A 20,284-nucleotide genomic window follows, 5' to 3' on the forward strand; every position below is an offset into this window, starting at 1 on the left:
ACTAAACAGACTCACGAGACCATCATAGGCCACACAAGGCACTAGACTTTGGAAGGAAATAGGATGGGAGAGTAGCTTGCCAACGGGGCAGCATCAGGTGTTCCTTTTTATCAGAGTTTTGTTTTTCTTCTTTTTACAGCCGCACCTTCTGCATATGGAAGTTTCCAGGCTAAGGGTTGAATTGGAGCTGCCAGCCTACACCACAGCCACAGCCACAACAAATCCAAGCTGCACCTGTGACCTACGCAGCAGCTTGGGGCAACGCCAGCTCCGTAACTCACTGAGTGAGGCCAGGGATTGAACCCATATCCTAACAGACACTATTTGGGTTCTCAACCTGCTGAGCCACAACACGAGTTCTTGGCTAGAGTTCTTGAGGTGGTTTGTCTAGCGTTTCATGGAGCCTTCTGGGGACAGCTCAGGAGTATGGAATATACTCTGGGTACAAGTCTTATGTTCCACTAGAGTTATGTTATATGATAACTCTGTAGATGTAATTCCAGGGTGCTCAAAGGGCATGCCCTGGTAAGTCACACCATTCATGGGGGGGGGCAAGGATGGTGCCTCCTTCAGGCATGTGTATTTATTTAATTTATAGTTCTTCCCAGTCCAAATATGGTATCAGTCAGGGTTCATTTTTATCATAAGCAATGTTGCCTACAAAGATAGTTCTTCTCCTAGGGAAGTGATCCCGTTTACCATCACATCCAAAAGAATAAAATACCTAGGAGTAAGCCTACCTAAAGAGACAAAAGACCTGTACTCTGAAAACTATAAGACACTGATGAAAGAAATCAAAGATGACACAAACAGATGGAAAGACATACCAGGCTCTTGGATTGGAAGAGTTAATATGATCAAAATGACTATACTACCTAAGGCAACCTACAGATTCAATGCAATCCCTACCAAATTACCAAGGACATTTTACACAGAACTTGAAGAAACTATTTTAAACTTTGTTTGGAAGCACAAAAGACCCGGAATAGCCAAAGATATCCCGAAAAAGAAAAATGGAGCTGGAGGAATCAGGCTCCCTGACTTCAGACTCTACTACAAAGCAACAACCATCAAAACCATATGGTACTGGCACAAAGACAGACATATAGATCAGTGGAACAGGATAGAAAGCCCGGAATTAAACCCACACACCTACAGCCAACTAATCTATGACGAAGGAGGCAAGAATACACAATGGAGACAAGACAGTCCTTCAATAAGTGGTGCTGCAAAAACTGGACGGCCACATGGAAAAGAATGAAATTAGAACACTGCTAACACCATACACAAAAATAAACTCAAATGGATTAAAGACCTAGATATAAGACCAGACACTATAAAACTCTTAGAGGAAAACATAGGCCAAACACTCTCTGACATAAACAAAGGAACATCTTCTCAGATCCACCACTTAGAGTAACGACGGTAAAAACAAAAATAAACAAATGGGACTTAATTAAAAGTTTCTGCACAGCAAAGTATACCCTAAACAAAACAAAAAGACAACACACAGAATGGGAGAAAATCTTTGCAAGTGAATCCACTGACAAGGGATTAATCTCCAAAATTTATAAACGCCTCCTACAGCTCAATCCCAAAAAAAAAAAACCAAACAACCCCATCAAAAAATGGGCAGAAGATCCAAACAGACAATTCTCAAAGAAGACAGACAGATGGCCAAAAAAACACATGAAAAGATGTTCAACCTCACTCATCATTAGAGAAATGCAAATCAAAACCACAATGAGGGACCACCTTACACCAGCCAGAATGGCCATCATCAAAGTCTACAAACAATAAGTGCTGGAGGGGGTGTGGAGAAAAAGGAACCCTCTTAGCTTGTTGGTGGGATTTTCAATTGGTGCAACCACTGTGGAAAGCAGTATGGAGATTCCTCAGAAAACGAAACATAGAACTAACATTTGATCCAGCAATCCCACTCCTGGGCATCTATCTAGAGAAAACCATGACTTGCAAAGACATGTACTCCAAGGTTCATTGCAGCACCACTTTCAATAGCCAAGACATGGAAACAACCCAAATGTCCATCGACAGAGGAGTGGCTCAAGAAGACGTGGTACATATACACAATGGAATATTACTCAGCCATTAAAAGGAATGAAATAACAGCATTTTTAGCAACATGGATGGACCTAGAAATTGTCATGCCAAGTGAAGTCAGTCAGACAATGAGACACCAACATCAAATGCTTTCACTGACATGTGGAATCTTAAAAAAGGACACGATGAACTTCTTTGCAGAACAAATGCTGACTCACAGACTTTGAAAAACTTATGGTTTCCAAAGGAGACAGTTTGGGGGGTAGGGGGATGCACTGGGGTTGTGGGATGGAAATCGTATAAAATTGGATTGTGATGATCATTGTACAACTACAAATGTAATAAATTCATTGAGTAATAAAAAGATAATAAAGATTAAAGAAACACTTTAATCTTTAGTAGGTTATCAGGGCAACAGGTAGCTTATTTCTCACGTAGAAGGAGAATGTTTTGTTAGCCTTTTATCCACAACTGTCTTCATTTTATAGATTAAGGCGTCTGAAACTTGGAGAGGTTAACTGACTTTCCAAGACATGGCAGAGCTAGACCTGTAACTGAGATTTTGTATTTTCTTTTTTTTTTTTTTTTTGTCTTTTTGCCATTTCTTGGGCCGCTCCCGCGGCATATGGAGGTTCCCAGGCTAGGGGTCGAATCGGAGCTGTGGCTGCCAGCCTACGCCAGAGCCACAGCAACGCAGGATCCGAGCCGCGTCTGCGACCTACACCACAGCTCATGGCAACGCCGGATCGTTAACCCACTGAGCAAGGGCAGGGATCGAACCTGCAACCTCATGGTTCCTAGTGGGATTCGTTAACCACTGCGCCATGACAGGAACTCCAGATTTTGTATTTTCTAATCTGTCCTTTTTACTACTGCTGTGGGCCACTACATCATCTGTTAAGAATGGGCTAGATGGAAATATGTGCATTTCAGAGGAATAGATAGAAATCAATTGAGTTTTTCAAGAAAATGAGTAAGGTAATTTTCTTTGGGAAGGTTTGGGGAGAAACAAGACAAATCAAAATCTAGACACCCAGGAAATGGATCACATGAAAAGTACAATTCTTCTCGGGGAAGACAAAGGCATTCTTTGGATGTGTGTAGAAGATTTGGTGATAAGATAATATCTGTGGCCACCTACTGAAGGTTTTTTCTATGTGCCAGGCACTAACAGACATCATTGCATTTAATACCCAAGAAAATAAGAAGTTAAAATAAAAAATGTGACTGGGTCACTTTGCTGTACAGCAGATATTGGCACGACATTATAAATTAACTATACTTTAATTAAAAATACATAGAGAGATAAAAAATGTGTATGTGTGGAAGCATATAGCAAGGACATTGAACTACATCTGGGTGGTGGGGCCAGGAAGACTCCTTAGAGGAGCTGATACCTTAGCTGAAAATTCAAGGGCACGTATAGAAGTTAATCTGATGAAGAGAGAGGTAGAGTTTTCCAGCAGTGGGAGCAGCATATTTGAAAACCTGGAGTTAAAATGCCCATATCGGGAGTTCCCGTCATGGCACAGTGGTTAAGGAATCCGACTAGGAACCATGAGGTTGCGGGTTCGATCCCTGGCCTTGCTCAGTGGGTTAAGGATCCAGCATTGCTGTGAGCTGTGGTGTAGGTCACAGACGCGGCTTGGATCCCGAGTTGCTGTGGCTCTGGAGTAGGCAGGTGGCTACAGCTCTGATTGGACCCCTGGCCTGGGAACCTCCATATGCCACGGGAGCGGCCCAAGAAATGGCAAAAAGACAAAAAACAAAACAAATAAAATAAAATAAAATGCCCATATCTGGAACTCAGTAGACAGGATATAAGTGAAACAGAACTTTTAAAACTTGACAACTTTGGAGTTCCCGTCGTGGCGCAGTGGTTAACGAATCCGACTAGGAACCATGAGGTTGCGGGTTCGGTCCCTGCCCTTGCTCAGTGGGTTAACGATCCGGCGTTGCCGTGAGCTGTGGTGTAGGTCGCAGACGCGGCTCAGATCCCGCGTTGCTGTGGCTCTGGCTTAGGCCGGTGGCTACAGCTCTGATTCGACCCCTAGCCTGGGAACCTCCATATGCCGCAGGAGCGGCCCAAGAAATAGCAACAACAACAACAACAAAAAGACAAAAGACAAAAATATATATATATTTGAGGGAAAAACTGTAATTGTAATGTATACATGTAAGGATAACCTGACCCCCTTGCTGTACAGTGGGAAAATAAAATAAATAAAATAAAATAAAACTTGACAACTTTGGGAGCTCCCACTGTGGTGCAACGGGATCAGCAGCATCTTGGAAACCCTGGGACGAGGGTACGATCCCCAGCCCAGAATAGTGGGTGAAGGATCTGTCATTGCCTCAGCTGTGGCTTAATTCGAAGCTGTAGCTCGGAGCTGATCCCTGGCCTGGGATCTCCAAATGCCGTGGGGCGACCAAAATAATAATTATTATTATTATAAAAAAGAAATAAAAACCTGATGACTTCATAGAGATAAAATTAGCTCCCATTTCTAAGGTGTTCCTTGCCTGGTAGAGATGGCAGAAAAGTAGACAATATATCAGAATGATAAATATTAGGGCAAAATAATAATAGGATGCTACCAGCAGCTGAGAAGGAAAAAGCGTCAGCCCAGGCTTCACACAGAAGGTGGTACTGAAAGGGTACCTGAGGGAGAAGTAAGAGTCTGGTGATTTTGTGTCCTTTCAATAGCATTTTATAGTTAAACCAGTTTCTCAGCAGATTACAGTTCTGGCTCCTGCAGATGGGAAATTTTCCCTTTTTTTTTCTTTTACTGTTTATCTAGCAAAGAAAAAAAGCTATTGACATTTTTTTTCAAAAGATTACGAACCATTGGGAAGAATGGCCAAGTCTCTCTCTCTCTTTTTTTTTCTTTTTAGGAGCACACCTACATCATATGGAAGTTCCCAGGCTAGGGGTCAAAGCCAAGCTACAGCTGCTGGCCTATGCCTCAGCAATGCCAGATCCAAGCCAGGTCGGACCTACGCCGAAGCTCGAGGCAATGCCAGATCCAGATCTTTAACCCATTGAACGAGGCCAAGGATCAAACCTGCATCCTCACTGATACTAGTTGGACTTGTTTCCACTGTGCCAGAACAGGAACTCCTAAGAATGGCCAAATCTTTTAATTCATTTTACAAAGCTAATAAAAACTAAAGCTTAATAAAAATAGTATAAATATAAACTAGAGGTTTCTACTTATGAATGTAGTACATCACTCTAAAATATTAACAAATTAAACCCAGTGGAATAATGAAAGTGTCATCCATTGGGATTTATTCAAAGCATTTAACAACAGAATTCAGCATAACCACAAAAAGAGAAAAAACTAGAAAATGGCTGGTAAAAATTCAACACTCATTTTTATAATAAATAGAAAAGCACATATATGTTAGTATGTTTTATAAAAACATAGGGAAAGACATGGAAAGCCAAACTAACATATGTTACCCTGAGGAATGGCAAGGGGGTAAGATGGGGACTGGGAAGTGGGATGGGGGAAGGTAACTACTCTTTTTATACTCCTCTGTGTTGGCTGATAATGACACTTTTTTTTTTAAAAAAGAGAAATGTTTAGAAAGCAGAATCCGAGAGAGAGGACAAGATGGTGGAGGAGTAGGGAGACACGCTCACCCTCTCCCACAAACACAACAAAAAAAGCACGTCTACAGAATAAAGACTCGCACAGAACAGCAACCAATCGCTGGCAGAGGAACCTAAACTCCAATAACGGCAAGAAGTTCGTGAAATTACTGGGCAGAACGGGAGAAAAGAGGAGAGTGAGAGAAGGTGAATCCAAGCGGGACGGGCACTCCCGAAAGGGAACTGCAGAGGAGAAAGGGTTCCCGCACCCTGGAAAGTCACCTACCAGGGGAAAGATCAAACAAACCGGAGAAATCTCCAGATGCAGAGAAGAGTGTAGCAGTAAGTTGGAGTACGGAAAAGCTGATCAAGAACCCAACGGACCATCTGAACTACAGGCACAGTCACCAAAAATTGAGATGCCTGGGTGGGGGCTGGGCACCGAGACCTCGCCTCCGAAGGTTAGTCCCCGAGAAAGGGCCGGGCGACGCCTGGGTGGGGGCTGGGCACCGAGACCTCGGCCCAAGAGGTTAGTCCCTGGGCTGGGGGGGCGGGGCGGAGTGGAAACTGCTTGGGAGGTCTAGAAACCATTTGACGGGGCAGAGACTGCCTGGGAGACTAGAAAACAAAGCAGAGGAAGGGAACAATACTCTAGGGGCGGGGAAGTGGAAAGCCGCATCAGAGGGAACCTGGGAGAAGAGCCTGGTCTGCGCCCCTGCTGGGGAGGGGAGAGAAGAAGGGGTGGGTCCCCATAGAATACCCCCCACGCCACAGCAAGCTTACAGGCCCGCTAGCTAGCAGAAAGCTGTGCTTCCCAGTGCATTCCCTCCCCCCACCACCCCCTACGCTCTCGCCGAACCTGGGGCTGCCTGCCATCCAGGAGGGCTGGCCTCAACAATTGCCTGAAGCCTACCACCGCAGGGGCTGTCCCTGCACAGGTCTGCTTGCCCTTTGGAGGGGCTACACTTCCACAGAGCAGCACCAAACACCACCAGTCCCCGAGAAAAGGCCTGCAGCCCAGAAAAGCTAGAACAAGCCTAGCCAGGCCGTGAATAGATCGGCCTAATTCTCAGACGGTTTTTCTGAGTCGGGCTGCCCCGGGGAGGAGCCTCTTGGGTCTCCAACGGCCCTGCTACCCGCCCAAGCCCCCAGGGGGTGCTGAGACCTAGTGGACCAGCTGCATATGACTGCCAGCTCCAGGCAGGACCCCCTGCAGCCCAGAAAAGCTGCAACAAGCCTGGCCGAGTCGAGAAAAGATCTCAGACGGTCTTTCTGAGTCGGGCTGCCCTGGGGGAGGAGCCTCTTGGGTTTCCAGTGGCCCTGCTACCCGCCCAAGCCCCCAGGGGGTGCCCCACTCCTGCAGAATAGCTGCTCAGCACCACCAGCCCCCTGGAAGAGCCCCTGCAGCCCAGAAAAGCTGCAACAAGCTCGGCCAGATTGTGAAAAGATCTGCCTACATTCTCAGGCTGTCCTTCTGAGTTGGGCTGCCCTAGGGAAGAGCCTCTTCGGTTCTCAGTGACCCAGATAGCTGCTCCAGCCCCCAGGGGGTGCTGCACCCCTGAGGAACAGCTGCCCAACACCGCCAACCCCCTGCAAGAACCCCACAGCCTAAAAACACCAGAGCAAGCTCTGCATGACCAAGTGAAATCTGCTACCATCGTGGTGTGGACCTCCCAGTCCTGTCTGCCCTCAGGAAGCCCTCCTTTGCTTCAAAGAAACACTGTTAGCCCCATCAACACTCCAGAAAAGCCACACTGCCTCAAAAAAGATTGACCAACAACGCCAGCCCTCAGGAAATATTCCACGGCAGTGACAAGGCAAACACTGCCCGATAACGGAGAGTACAACTCTCTCAGGAGAAAGAAAACAACAAGCAAGATGAAGAAGCTGAGAAACCACCCCCAGTCAAACCAACAGGAGAACTCACCTAAAACAGTCAACAATGAAACAGATCTCGGCAGTCTGACAGATTTGGAGTTCAAAAGAGAAATAGTGAAAATACTGAAGGAATTAAGAGAAGATATGAACAGTAATGCAGATACCCTCAGAAAGGAACTAGAAAATATAAGGAGGAGCCAAGAAAAACTAGAACATTCATTTGCAGAGATGCAAACTGAACTAGGGGCAGTAAAAACCAGAATGAATAATGCAGAAGAACGAATCAGTGATATGGAAGATAGAATAATGGAAATCACTCAATCCGGTCAACAGACAGAAAACCGAATCAAAAAACTGGAAAGCAATATAAGAGACCTATGGGATAATATAAAGCGGGCCAATCTACGCATAATAGGAATTCCAGAAGGAGTAGAAAAAGATAAGGGGATGGAAAATATATTTGAAGAAATTATCGATGGAAACTTCCCAAATCTAAAGGATACTGGGTTCAAGATACAAGAAGCACAGAGGGCCCCAAACAAACTGAACCCAAACAGACCCACACCAAGACACATCATAATAAAAATGGAAAAAGTTAGTGATAAAGAGAGGATCCTAAAGGCAGCAAGAGAAAAACAGAATGTTACCTATAAGGGAACCCCCATAAGAATATCAGCTGATTTCTCTACAGAAACACTACAGGCCAGGAGGGAATGGCAAGAGATATTTAAAGTGCTCAAAGGAAAAAATATGCAACCTAGAATACTCTATCCAGCAAGAATATCATTTAAAATAGAAGGGGAAATAAAAATTTTTTCCAACAAACAAAAACTTAAAGAATACAGCAACACAAAACCCAGGTTAAAGGAAATATTGAAAGGACTTCTCTAAACCAAAAAGAAAGGAAGGAAAGGGAAGAAAAAAGAAAAGAAAAAAAAAAAGAAGAAGAAGAAGAGGAAGAACTAGGACTGAGGAAACTGCAATCAGAGAGCAGTCACTCAAATAAGCCAGCATATAGATTTAATCATGAACATGCTTCAAACAAAATAAAATTAAAAAGAAAAAAATAAAAGAGAGTCATCAAAACCATAAAATGTGGGCAAGGGATGTTAGGAAGTAAATAAACCTTTTTGTTTGTTTGTATGTTTCTCTTCTTAATTTTAATATAGTAATGAAGTGTTTGAACTTACAGGACCATCAGGCTAAAACACACAATTATGGGAAGGGGTTAGCATATTTAAAAAACAGGGCAACCACAAGCCAAAACCAAATATTGCATTTGCAAAAAATGAAAAAAAAATACACTTAAGCAGATAACAACAGGAGATCATCCAACAAAAAAAAAAAAAAAAGAAAGGAAGAATGGACAACCATAGAATCAACTGGAACATGAGGTTCAAATGGCAATAAATAATCATCTATCAATCATCACCTTAAATGTCAATGGACTGAATGCCCCAATCAAAAGACACAGAGTGGCTGAGTGGATAAAAAGGCAAAAACCTTCAATATGCTGCCTACAAGAAACTCACCTTAGGACAAAAGATACATATAGATTGAAAGTGAAAGGGTGGGGAAAAATATTTCACGCCAATAGACAAGACAGAAAAGCAGGAGTCGCAACACACATATCAGACAAAATAGACTTTAAAACAAAAGACATAAAGAAAGACAAAGAAGGACACTATTTAATGATTAAGGGATCCATCCAAGGAGAGGATGTTACTATCATCAACATATATGCCCGAAATATAGGAGCACCCAGATACATACAACAAATATTAACAGACATAAAGGGAGATATTGATGAGAATACAATCATAGTAGGAGACCTCAATACCCCCCTCACATCAATGGACAGATCCTCTAGACAGAAAACCAATAAAGCAACAGAGATCCTAAAGGAAACAATAGAAAAGTTAGACTTAATTGATATCTTCAGGACTCTACATCCAAAAAAAGCAGAATACACATTCTTCTTAAATGCTCATGGAACATTCTCAAGAATCGACCACATATTGGGACACAAAGCGAATCTCAATAAATTTAGGAGCATAGAAATTACCTCAAGTATCTTCTCTGACCACAATGCCATGAAATTAGAAATCAACCATGGGAAAAGCAAAGAGAAAAAACCTACTACATGGAGACTAAACAACATGCTACTAAAAAACCAATGGGTCAATGAGGAAATCAAAAAGGAAATTAAAAACTACCTTGAAACAAATGATAATGAAGACACAACCTCTCAAAATCTATGGGATGCTGCGAAAGCAGTGCTCAGAGGGAAATTTATAGCAATACAGGCCTTTCTCAAAAAAGAAGAAAGATCCCAAATTGACAACTTAACCCTTCACCTAAATGAATTAGAAAAAGAACAAAAAAGTCCTAAAGTCAGCAGAAGGAAGGAAATTATAAAGATCAAAGAAGAAATCAATAAAATAGAGACTCAAAAAGCAATAGAGAAAATTAATAAAACCAAGAGCTGGTTCTTTGAAAAGGTGAACAAAATTGACAAACCCCTGGCCAGACTCACTAAAAAGAGGAGAGAAAGAACCCAAATAACCAAAATTATAAATGAAAAAGGAGAAATCACAACGGATACAGCAGAAATGCAAAAAACCATAAGAGAATACTATGAACAACTATACGGCAACAAGTTTGACAATCTGGAAGAAATGGACAATTTTCTAGAAACTTACAGCCTGCCAAAACTGAATCAAGTAGAAACAGACCAACTGAACAGACCGATCACTAGAAATGAAATTGAAGAGGTCATAAAATCACTCCCTACAAATAAAAGTCCAGGACCAGATGGCTTCACAGGTGAATTCTATCAAACATATAAAGAGGAATTGGTGCCCATCCTCCTTAAACTCTTTCAAAAGGTTGAAGAAGAAGGAATACTCCCAAAGACATTCTATGCCACCATCACCCTCATTCCAAAACCAGGCAGAGATACCACCAAAAAAGAAAACTATCGGCCAATATCATTGATGAATATAGATGCAAAAATTCTCAACAAAATCTTAGCCAACCGAATCCAACAACATACCAAAAAAATTATACACCATGACCAGGTTGGGTTCATCCCAGGTTCACAAGGATGGTTCAACATACGCAAATCAATCAGCATCATACAACACATTAACAAAAAAAAGGTCAAAAATCATATGATCATCTCAATAGACGCAGAAAAAGCATTTGACAAAGTTCAACATCCATTCATGATCAAGACCTCGCCAAAGTGGGTATAGAGGGAACATTCCTGAATATAATCAAAGCCACAGCATATATAATACTTAATGGGGAAAAACTGAAAGCCTTCTTACTCAAATCTGGAACAAGACAGGGATGCCCACTCTCACCACTGCTCTTCAACATAGTTTTGGAAGTCCTGGCCACAGCAATTAGACAAACAAAAGAAATAAAAGGCATCCATATAGGAAGAGAAGAGATAAAACTGTCACTGTATGCAGATGACATGATACTATACATAGAAAACCCTAAGGACTCAACCCCAAAACTACCTGAACTGATTAATAAATTCAGCAAAGTAGCAGGATATAGATTAACATTCAGAAGTCAGTTGCATTTCTGTATACCAGCAATGAAACATTAGAAAAGGAATACAAAAAAATGATACCTTTTAAAATTGCACCTCACAAAATCAAATACCTCAGAATACACCTGACCAAGGAGGTAAAGGACCTATATGCCGAGAACTATAAAACTTTAATCAAAGAAATCAAAGAAGATGTAAAGAAATGGAAAGATATTCCATGTTCCTGGATTGGAAAAATCAATATTGTGAAAATGGCCATACTACCCAAAGCAATCTACAGATTCAATGCAATCCCTATCAAATTACCCATGACATTTTTCACAGAACTAGAACAAACAATCCAAACATTTATATGGAACCACAAAAGACCCAGAATCGCCAAAGCAATCCTGAGAAACAAAAACCAAGCAGGAGGCATAACTCTCCCAGACTTCAAGAAATACTACAAAGCCACAGTCATCAAAACAGTGTGGTACTGGTATCAAAACAGACAGACAGACCAATGGAACAGAATAGAGAATCCGGAAATAAACCCTGACACCTATGGTCAATTAATCTTTGACAAGGGAGGCAGGAACATCAAATGGGAAACAGTCTATTCAGCAAGCATTGCTGGGAAACCTGGACAGCAACATGCAAAGCAATGAAACTAGAACACACCCTCACACCATGCACAAAAATAAACTCAAAATGGCTGAAAGACTTAACTATACGACAGGACACCATCAAACTCCTAGAAGAAAACATAGGCAAAACACTCTCTGACATCAACATCATGAATATTTTCTCAGGTCAGTCTCCCAAAGCAATAGAAATTAGAGCAAAAATAAACCCATGGGACCTCATCAAACTGAAAAGCTTTTGCACAGCAAAGGAAACCCAAAAGAAAACAAAAAGACAACTTACAGAATGGGAGAAAACAGTTCCAAATGATGCAACTGACAAGGGCTTAATCTCTAGAATATACAAACAACTTATACAACCCAACAGCAAAAAAGCCAATCAATCAATGGAAAAATGGGCAAAAGACCTGAATAGACATTTCTCCAAGGAAGATATACAGATGGCCAACAAACACATGAAAAAATGCTCAACATCGCTGACTATAAGAGAAATGCAAATCAAAACTACCATGAGATACCACCTCACACCAGTCAGAATGGCCATCATTCATAAATCCACAAATAACAAGTGCTGGAGGGGCTGTGGAGAAAAGGGAACCCTCCTGCACTGCTGGTGGGAATGTAAACTGGTACAGCCACTATGGAGAACAGTTTGGAGATACCTTAGAAATCTGTACATAGAACTTCCATATGACCCCGCAATCCCACTCTTGGGCATCTATCCGGACAAAACTCTACTTAAAAGAGACACGTGCACCCGCATGTTCATTGCAGCACTATTCACAATAGCCAGGACATGGAAACAACCTAAATGTCCATCGACAGAGGATTGGATTCGGAAGAAGTGGTATATATACCCAATGGAATACTACTCAGCCATAAAAAAGAATGACATAATGCCATTTGCAGCAACATGGATGGAACTAGAGAACCTCATCCTGAGTGAAATGAGCCAGAAAGACAAAGACAAATACCATATGATACCACTTATAACTGGAATCTAATATCCAGCACAAATGAACATCTCCTCAGAAAAGAAAATCATGGACTTGGAGAAGAGACTTGTGGTTGCCTGATGGGAGGGGGAGGGAGTGGGAGGGATCGGGAGCTTGGGCTTATCAGACACAACCTAGAATAGATTTACAAGGAGATCCTGCTGAATAGCATTGAGAACTATGTCTAGATACTCATGTTGCAACAGAAGAAAGGGTGGGGGAAAAAACTGTAACTGCAATGTATACATGTAAGGATAACCTGACCCCCTTGCTGTATAGTGGGAAAATTTAAAAAAAAACAAACCCAAAAACCAAAAAACAAAACAAACAAAACAACAACAACAACAACAACAAAATAAAGTAGCCTTGGAAATATAGTCCTTTGAAAAAAAAAAGAAAGAAAGCAGAATCCATAGAATTTATTGGTTGATTGGTTGTGGGGAGAGGCAGGATTTGTCCAGGATGAACCCTGGGGTCCTGGCTTTGAAATTGAGTCCTGGCTTCAAATACTGATTGAGATCAGAATGTGTGGACGGTGGTGAGTTCAGCCTGGAACATGTTGAGTTTGAGGTGTGCTGCCAAAGAAGGGCTGAAATGGAGTCAGGAGAAAAGTGTGTGCACACATGCACACATATCCATGCACGTTTTGGTTATTATAAATGGAAGCGCTGAAGGTCGTACAATGTTAAAACTTCCTTGTGAGCTATGGAGCATCAAAGGGTGATGAAATGAGTACAAAAAGCACTAGACCATTAAGTCAGGAATTTTATACTCATCTGTATGGCTGATAAAGTGTGTATATCCAGGCCAGTCCCTGGTCTGGGTTTCCATTCTGTAAAATGATCTCAGATAAGCTCCAAGGTCCCTGTCAGTTCCAAATTTCTATGGCTCTGCGAACTGCTTGTATTCTTAAGCAGTCCAGTTCTGGTTCTCACCTGAGTCCTCCTGGCTGACGGTAATCCGGGGCCGTTCTAAAGCAGCGGTGGCACAAGTGATGATGGCTTGGATCCGAACTTCGTCATGGATGTCTGCCAAGCTCTGCAGCAGCCCCTCTATAGTTTTATGGTGCCACTCGATGACTATGCCACAATGAGGAAAATGAGAAGAGAACCACCTGGTTAGGGTTGGATGTTTGGCTGCAGGCAGGTGACAAGAAGTTCCCTTCCCCTAGGACAGCTCAAGCGAAACAGCCCAGAAGAATAAAGGGCCCCAGAGATAAAGTCCTTAGGGAAGTTATTTCTCTGATGATCCATGTACCCTCTAGGTAGTTCTCAAAACTCTTCCCAGTCTCATCTTATATTCTAGCATGGGTTTGTTTAAAACAACTCTGTGTGTGCGCCCCCCCACCTCCGCCCGCAACCTTGACGTAACAGAAGTTCCTGGGCCAGGAACTGAACCTGCACCACAGCAGTGACAGTACCAAATCCTTAACTGCTAAGCCACCATGGAACTCCTAAATAACTCATTATTGTCATCATCTGGAAAACAAGGCCAATAAAACATAGTGGTTAAGGGTACCTTGTTGGACATACATGGTTTGGAATTATAGTTATTAGCTGTGTGACCTTGGATAAGTGACTTAACCTCTCTGGGTTGAGAGTTCTCTTTTGTAAAATGGGAATAATGCTAGAACCTACAATATTGAGTTACTCTGAGTATTAAATGAGGTAACTAGACAAAATGTTTAGCAAAATGTCTGCAAGGTATAATAAGGACTCTTATTAAGGTATAATAATAACTACAGTCAGTGACTGTAGTTATTATTAGGTTTCCTTGACTTTGAGGGCTCTTCCATATGGCTTTCAAGGTTTTCTTCATTTTATTGCTAACTGCTCTCTTTGTAGGCATAAAGCTTTTATTTTTGTGCTCCCTTCACGTGTAGGTGCTCCTTACTGGTAGATTTTACTCAGAATCTTTTTCAACTCTTTTTTGCTTATCAGATCCAGTTGATATGATGGGTCACTACCGTTTTTCCTGCATTAAGTAGACTAGTTTTTCAGGTTCTGAAAGCCAGCACCTTCCTCAAATAGTGTAACTTTCAACAGCTCTTGCTGGGCCCTTCCTCTGCCCCAGGCACTCAGCCTTCTCCCAACTTTACAAATGAATTTTTGAAACAGTCAACTGCAATTTCTTTTGATCACTGCATTTCCCGTTGCTTGAGCAGCATAATTCACCCTTCCTTTCATGCACCATTTATTGAGTGTAACATTTCAGAGGTCAGTAAGACAGGGTCTGTGTCTGTGAAGAGTTCTCAGTGTAGTGAATTTCCTACAAAATACTAGTGTAAAACCACCCATGCAAAAAGCACACAGATAAACACAGCTGTCTGTCACTGTGTGAAAGACTCTTATCTACTCTAAACTTGATGAGGCAACTGGATTTTTGTTTCACAAGAGAGGAATGGATTTTATTTTCTTTTTCTTTCTTTCTTTTTTTCTTTTTCTTTTGGTCTTTTTAGGGCCAAACCTGAGGCATATGGAAGTTCCCAGGCTAGGGGTCGAATTAGAGATGGAGCTGAAGCCTACGCCACAGCCATAGCAATGCTGGGTCGGAGCTGTGTCTGCCACCTACATCACAGCTCACAACACTGGATCCTTAACCCCCTGAGCAAGGCCAGGGATGGAACCTGCATCCTCATGGATCCTAGTCGGGTTTGTTACCCACTGAGCCACGATGGGAACTCCGGATGGGTTTTCAAAGATTGAGAACCACTAGAGCAAGGTGAGAACCTCTTCCTTCACAAATACATGGCTTTATACCAGGAACCCCCCATGCCTTCCCCCTTCCTCTCTGCTTCACTCACTCAGAGCCCAGGCCAGCTTCCACTCCTGCAGCATTCTCCGCAGGACCTCCAGTTCCCAAGTCACGGTCTCCTTCAGTGACTCTGCCTGCTTCTTCAGTCTCCTGGTCTTCATGGGCATGTCCTTCTCACCCACCTGTAGCAGCAGATCCTTGGCTGGTGTGGGCAGAGCTGTCCAGCGCAGGGCTCCCTTCACAGGCCTGCAAGCTGTGCAGGGCAGCATGAGGTATACTCGCCCTCGGCCCTAGGCCTGTGTTCCCAGCCAGCATCACATCTTTTTCCTGATTAGCACCAGGGCAAAACAAAACTATCAAGAGCCCACTTTCCTGTGATTTATGTAAGAAACTGAGTACAGGTCCCACAGGGAGTTATGACAGCTCCTGACTACAGACATGCTAAAGCCATGATGATGGGCAGAGAAATCTGCAGAAGAAAAGTTGAGATGCATTCAAACCTTTTTATAAATTTAATAAATCTGTAGGAACATCAATATGTTTATATGTAAGAAGGTTTGCTCATAAAATTCAGTATTTGCTGTACTGCCACTTAAAGTGGAATGTAGGAGTTCCCATCGTGGCTCAGCAGTTAACCAACCCAATTAGGATCCAGGAGGATGTGGGTTCAATCCCTGGCCTTGTTCAGTGGGTCAAGGATCCGGCATTGCCATCAGCTGTGATATAGATCACAGACAAGGCTTGGATCCAAAGTCGCTGTGGCTGTGGTGTAGGCTGGCAGCTATATCTCTGATTCGACCCCTAGCCTGGGAACCTCCATATGCTGCAGGTGTAGCCCATTTAAAAAAAAAAAAAAAAAAGAGTAGAATGTAATTGGACATTAATTCCTTTTTTTTTCCTGTCTTTTTTTGTCCTTTTTAGGGCTGCACCCTCTGCATATGGAGGTTCCCAGGCTAGGGGTTTAATTAGAGCTGTATAGCCTCTGGCCTACACCACAGCCACAGCAACGCCAAATCTGAGCCAAGTCTTTGACCTACACCACAGCTCACGGCAACGCTGGATCCTGAACCCACTGAGCAAGGTCAGGGATCAAACCTGTAACCTCATGGTTCCCAGTCAGATTAGTTTCTGCTGCACCACAACGGGAATTCCATTAATACCTAATTTATCGTTTTCTTTTTAATGTTTTTTTTCTTTTTTTTTGTTCTTTTTAGGTCTGCACCTGTCGCATATGGAAATTCCCAGGCTAGGGGTGGAATTGGAGCTGCAGCTGCCAGCCTACACCACAGCCATGGCAACGCTAGATCCGAGCCACATCTGAGAACTACATCACAGCTCATGGCAATGCCAGATTCTTAACCCACTAAGAGAGGCCAGAGATTAAACCCACATCTTCATGGATACTAGTCAGAATCATTACTGCTGAGCCACAATGGAACTCCTTCTTTTTAATGTTTTTAATTTGGGAGGAGGAATGGTGCTATAGGATGCTAAATTTTTGCAAGTATCTTGCTGTAGGTATTGCAGTTTTAATAAGGCAGCTAAAGCCCTAGAAGGTGACTTGCTAAGACCCAACCCAAGGCTTTTCTGGCATGCTCTCTTCACTGCTGTACAATGGTAGTCCTCAACAAAGAAGGGGGGCGAGTTTGGTGGAAGCTACCTGCCTTCATTAGCACCTCCTCTACTCCAGTGGCTGTTATCTGTAGGGCCTGGCAGCACTAGAGACAGAGGTTTGGGGAAAAGAATGGGTCACTACTACTGCTAGTTTCTGCACACCAAGGGGCCCATCTGCACGGTGACATTGCAAAGAAAAGAGTCATGGGAAATGGAGACAGAGTCTTTTAGAAGATGGGCACTTTTTGTTTCATGAGTTCATTTCTTGGTTAACTCCTTTCCCTCTACCTTATGGTGTCTTACAGAACGAAGAGTAATGCACTTATGAATCAGAAATTTGAAACACAGGTTGACCCTAGGGACTGAGGCAGGTATGGGCCTGAGAATGGAGGTGGGAGGGTAAAGCCAGCCCAAGGGAAAGGGGCAGAGTGCTAGATCAAGGGTTCGATGGGAGTTCCCACTGTGGTGCAGCAGAAACAATCCAACTAGGAACCATGAGGTTGCAGGTTCGATCCCTGGCCTTGCTCAGCAGATTAAGGATCCGGTGTTGCTGTGAGCTGTGGTGTTGGTCGCAGACGCTGCTCAAATCTGGCATTGCTGTGGCTGTGGTGTAGGCCGATGGCTACAGCTCCGATTCAACCCCTAACCTGGGAACCTCCATATGCCGAGGGTGTGGCCCTAGAAAAGACAAAAGACAAAAAAATAATAATAATATTTATAGAGTCAAAAGAGAGGTGATATCAGATGACTACGTCCAGGACTTGCAAGGGTTCGACGTCCTTCCTCTGTGAGCATTAAGATGAGATCTATCTTACTGGAAATTACTGGTCCTAAAACACTTAGTGACACCTGAGTTCTATCTGATTTCAACTGTATGGGCCACAAAGGCTTTTCCTAGTTACAGTTAGTATTTTATGATTATTTTTTAAAGCAGCATATGGAAGTTCCTGGCCTAGGGACTGAATTCAAGCCACAGCTGCAGCAACACCGGATACTTTAACCCACTGCACCATGGTGGGAACTCCTATAATTTTTTCCTTTTTTTGGTCATGCCCATGGCATGAGGAATTTCCTAGGCTGGGGAATCGCACACATGCCAGAGCAGAACCCAGAGCCACTGCAGCAATAACAGTGGGTCCTTAACTTGCTGGAACGCCCAATATTTTATAATTTTATGAAATGATTTGTTTTGTTTTTGCTTTTTAGGCCCGCACCTGTGGCACATGGAAGTTCCCAGGCTAGGGGTCAAATCCGAGCTACAGCTGCCGGCCTACACCACAGCTCACGGCAACACAGGATCCCCACCCCACTGAGCAAGGCCAGGGATCGAACCTGCATGCTCATGGATACTAGTCAGATTCATTTCCACTGAGCCACTCCGAGATGATTTTTAATTGGCAGGAAGGATTCCCCTAGATGCTGGTGGTGTCCCAGCCTATGAAATAGGGGCCTTGAAGAAACAGCCACACTTCCATCTTTAACCCCATTATCAGCTTCCTGCTTACGTGGTTCAGGAACTGGCTGGGAAGTCCACCTTTCGGGGGTTTCAGGGAAGACCTTAGACAGCTGCTTGTTGTATCGATTGAGGTTCTCCAAGAAAATTTGGTCTCTCTTTGCACCAATCTTGTGGATGATCTGGACTTTATCTGTAAACAATAACAAAATGAGTCCCTAGTACCTCCCTCCTTCCTCTCTTCCTGGGTTTTTGGTCACCAGGATCAGGCTGTTCCTTTTGCCCTACTCTAAGCCCCTCGGACTCATGGCTGCCATGCTCTGGGGGAATCCCTTGAAGGTGACTGCTGCTTGGAAGTATGAGCCAGTAGCATCATAAAGGCCTGGAAGCCAAGTCAGAACCTAACTTACAGGCATTGTCCCCTATGAAAAGCTAGGTACTAATGAAGGGGTACCTAATGCATCTCTTATCATTCATTAATACCATCATCTGAGTAATTTTGTTAAACACTTTAAGAAGACTTTCAGTTGGAAGCAACTGAGGAACAAGACAAGGGTAGGGAAGAATAAACAGCTTGGAACATGCAGTCCTTGATTGTGCATCCTGGAAGCCCAGGGATCTAAAGGATAGCAGGATGGAGGGGGAGGTGGTGGAAATTGGGGCAGGGGGCTTAGGCAGAAGCACTATATTTCTTCTCTACTTGAACTGCATTTTCGTTAATACTGTTTTACAGGTAAGGTACATAAGGCTCAGAGGGATAATTTGCTCAGGGTTAGTAGGAAGGGGCTAAGCCAGGTTTAAACTCAGATCTATCTGACTCCAAAGCCTGTGATTTTTTTCCAGCATAGCACCTCAGTGGGGGAATATTTCAGTGAGAGAAGGGAGAAGGGCATATAGACAAGAGGCAGGTTGTTCTCAAAGCCAAATCTTGATTACTTTGCAATCCTACCCTCCACTGCCTCCTTAGTAAGCATAAAGGGATAGAGAAAGGGGGAAGAGGAAGAAGAGTTTCCTCTCTATCAGAAACCTGCTCCTGTCCTACCCCCCCCCCAAAAAAAACCCTCCTGTGCTAGTAACCAGGATGTTACCATGATCACCTGGGTCATCCAGGGCCTCTCATCCATACCTGTGCATGTTTCCTCCCCCAGCTACCTTACACATCCCTGCTCCATGTCCCCCGCAGCCCCCCACTGCAGGGCCCCAGCTCCATTACCGAAGTAAATCTCCTGTTCAAAGGTGTTGTCTGTGGAGTAAGCAAACTTTCCAGCTCGAGGATTCACCTGTTGGCAACGGCTCTGGTTTGGGGGCTGGTAGATGCTCCTGTTTTCATCGATAGCCTCAGCAGTCTTGTTACCAGGCAGGGTTTCAGCTGTCTGCACTTGTGGCAAGTAATGGGGCAATCTTGGCAGGAATAAGATGGGGAGAAAAAGGGGGACAGGTGGCTTTAAAGTTGGTGCCCTTAGAGGGTGCGTGGACTTGAGGAAGGGACCCCATTTCCTATAATACCTCGCTTTATCTCTTAAGTGTGTGGTTATTTAGTGGAGAGACTGTAAGCTCTTTAAAGGCTCGGTCTGTGTCTGTCTCATTTACATTGTATTCCCAGCACTTTGCAAAGTACCTGGACAGTCATGGGAATGCAACTTATATCTGTCCAATAAATGAAAACATAAATGTTTCCACTTATTTTTACTTCATGTTTAGGAATCAGGGATGTTACGGCTCCAGTCTTCCCTCTAGTCAGAA

The 20,284-nt window shown here is 43.3% G+C and overlaps 1 protein-coding gene across 1 annotated transcript in view; it reads right to left on the reverse strand.

The window, feature by feature from the left end:
* HEATR4 (HEAT repeat containing 4) overlaps nt 1–20,284 on the reverse strand; it is a 40,568-nt gene that overhangs the window by 18,739 nt on the left and 1,545 nt on the right. Inside the window, exons 2-5 of the mRNA XM_021099493.1 lie at nt 19,755–19,942; nt 18,594–18,734; nt 15,524–15,727; nt 13,656–13,799 (exon numbers count right to left, since the gene is read on the reverse strand). Coding sequence (XP_020955152.1) covers nt 13,656–13,799; nt 15,524–15,727; nt 18,594–18,734; nt 19,755–19,942 — 677 coding nt within the window. The remainder of the gene's footprint in view (nt 1–13,655; nt 13,800–15,523; nt 15,728–18,593; nt 18,735–19,754; nt 19,943–20,284) is intronic.

This window comes from Sus scrofa, chromosome 7, assembly GCF_000003025.6.
Source record: "Sus scrofa isolate TJ Tabasco breed Duroc chromosome 7, Sscrofa11.1, whole genome shotgun sequence".
NCBI lineage: Eukaryota > Metazoa > Chordata > Mammalia > Artiodactyla > Suidae > Sus > Sus scrofa.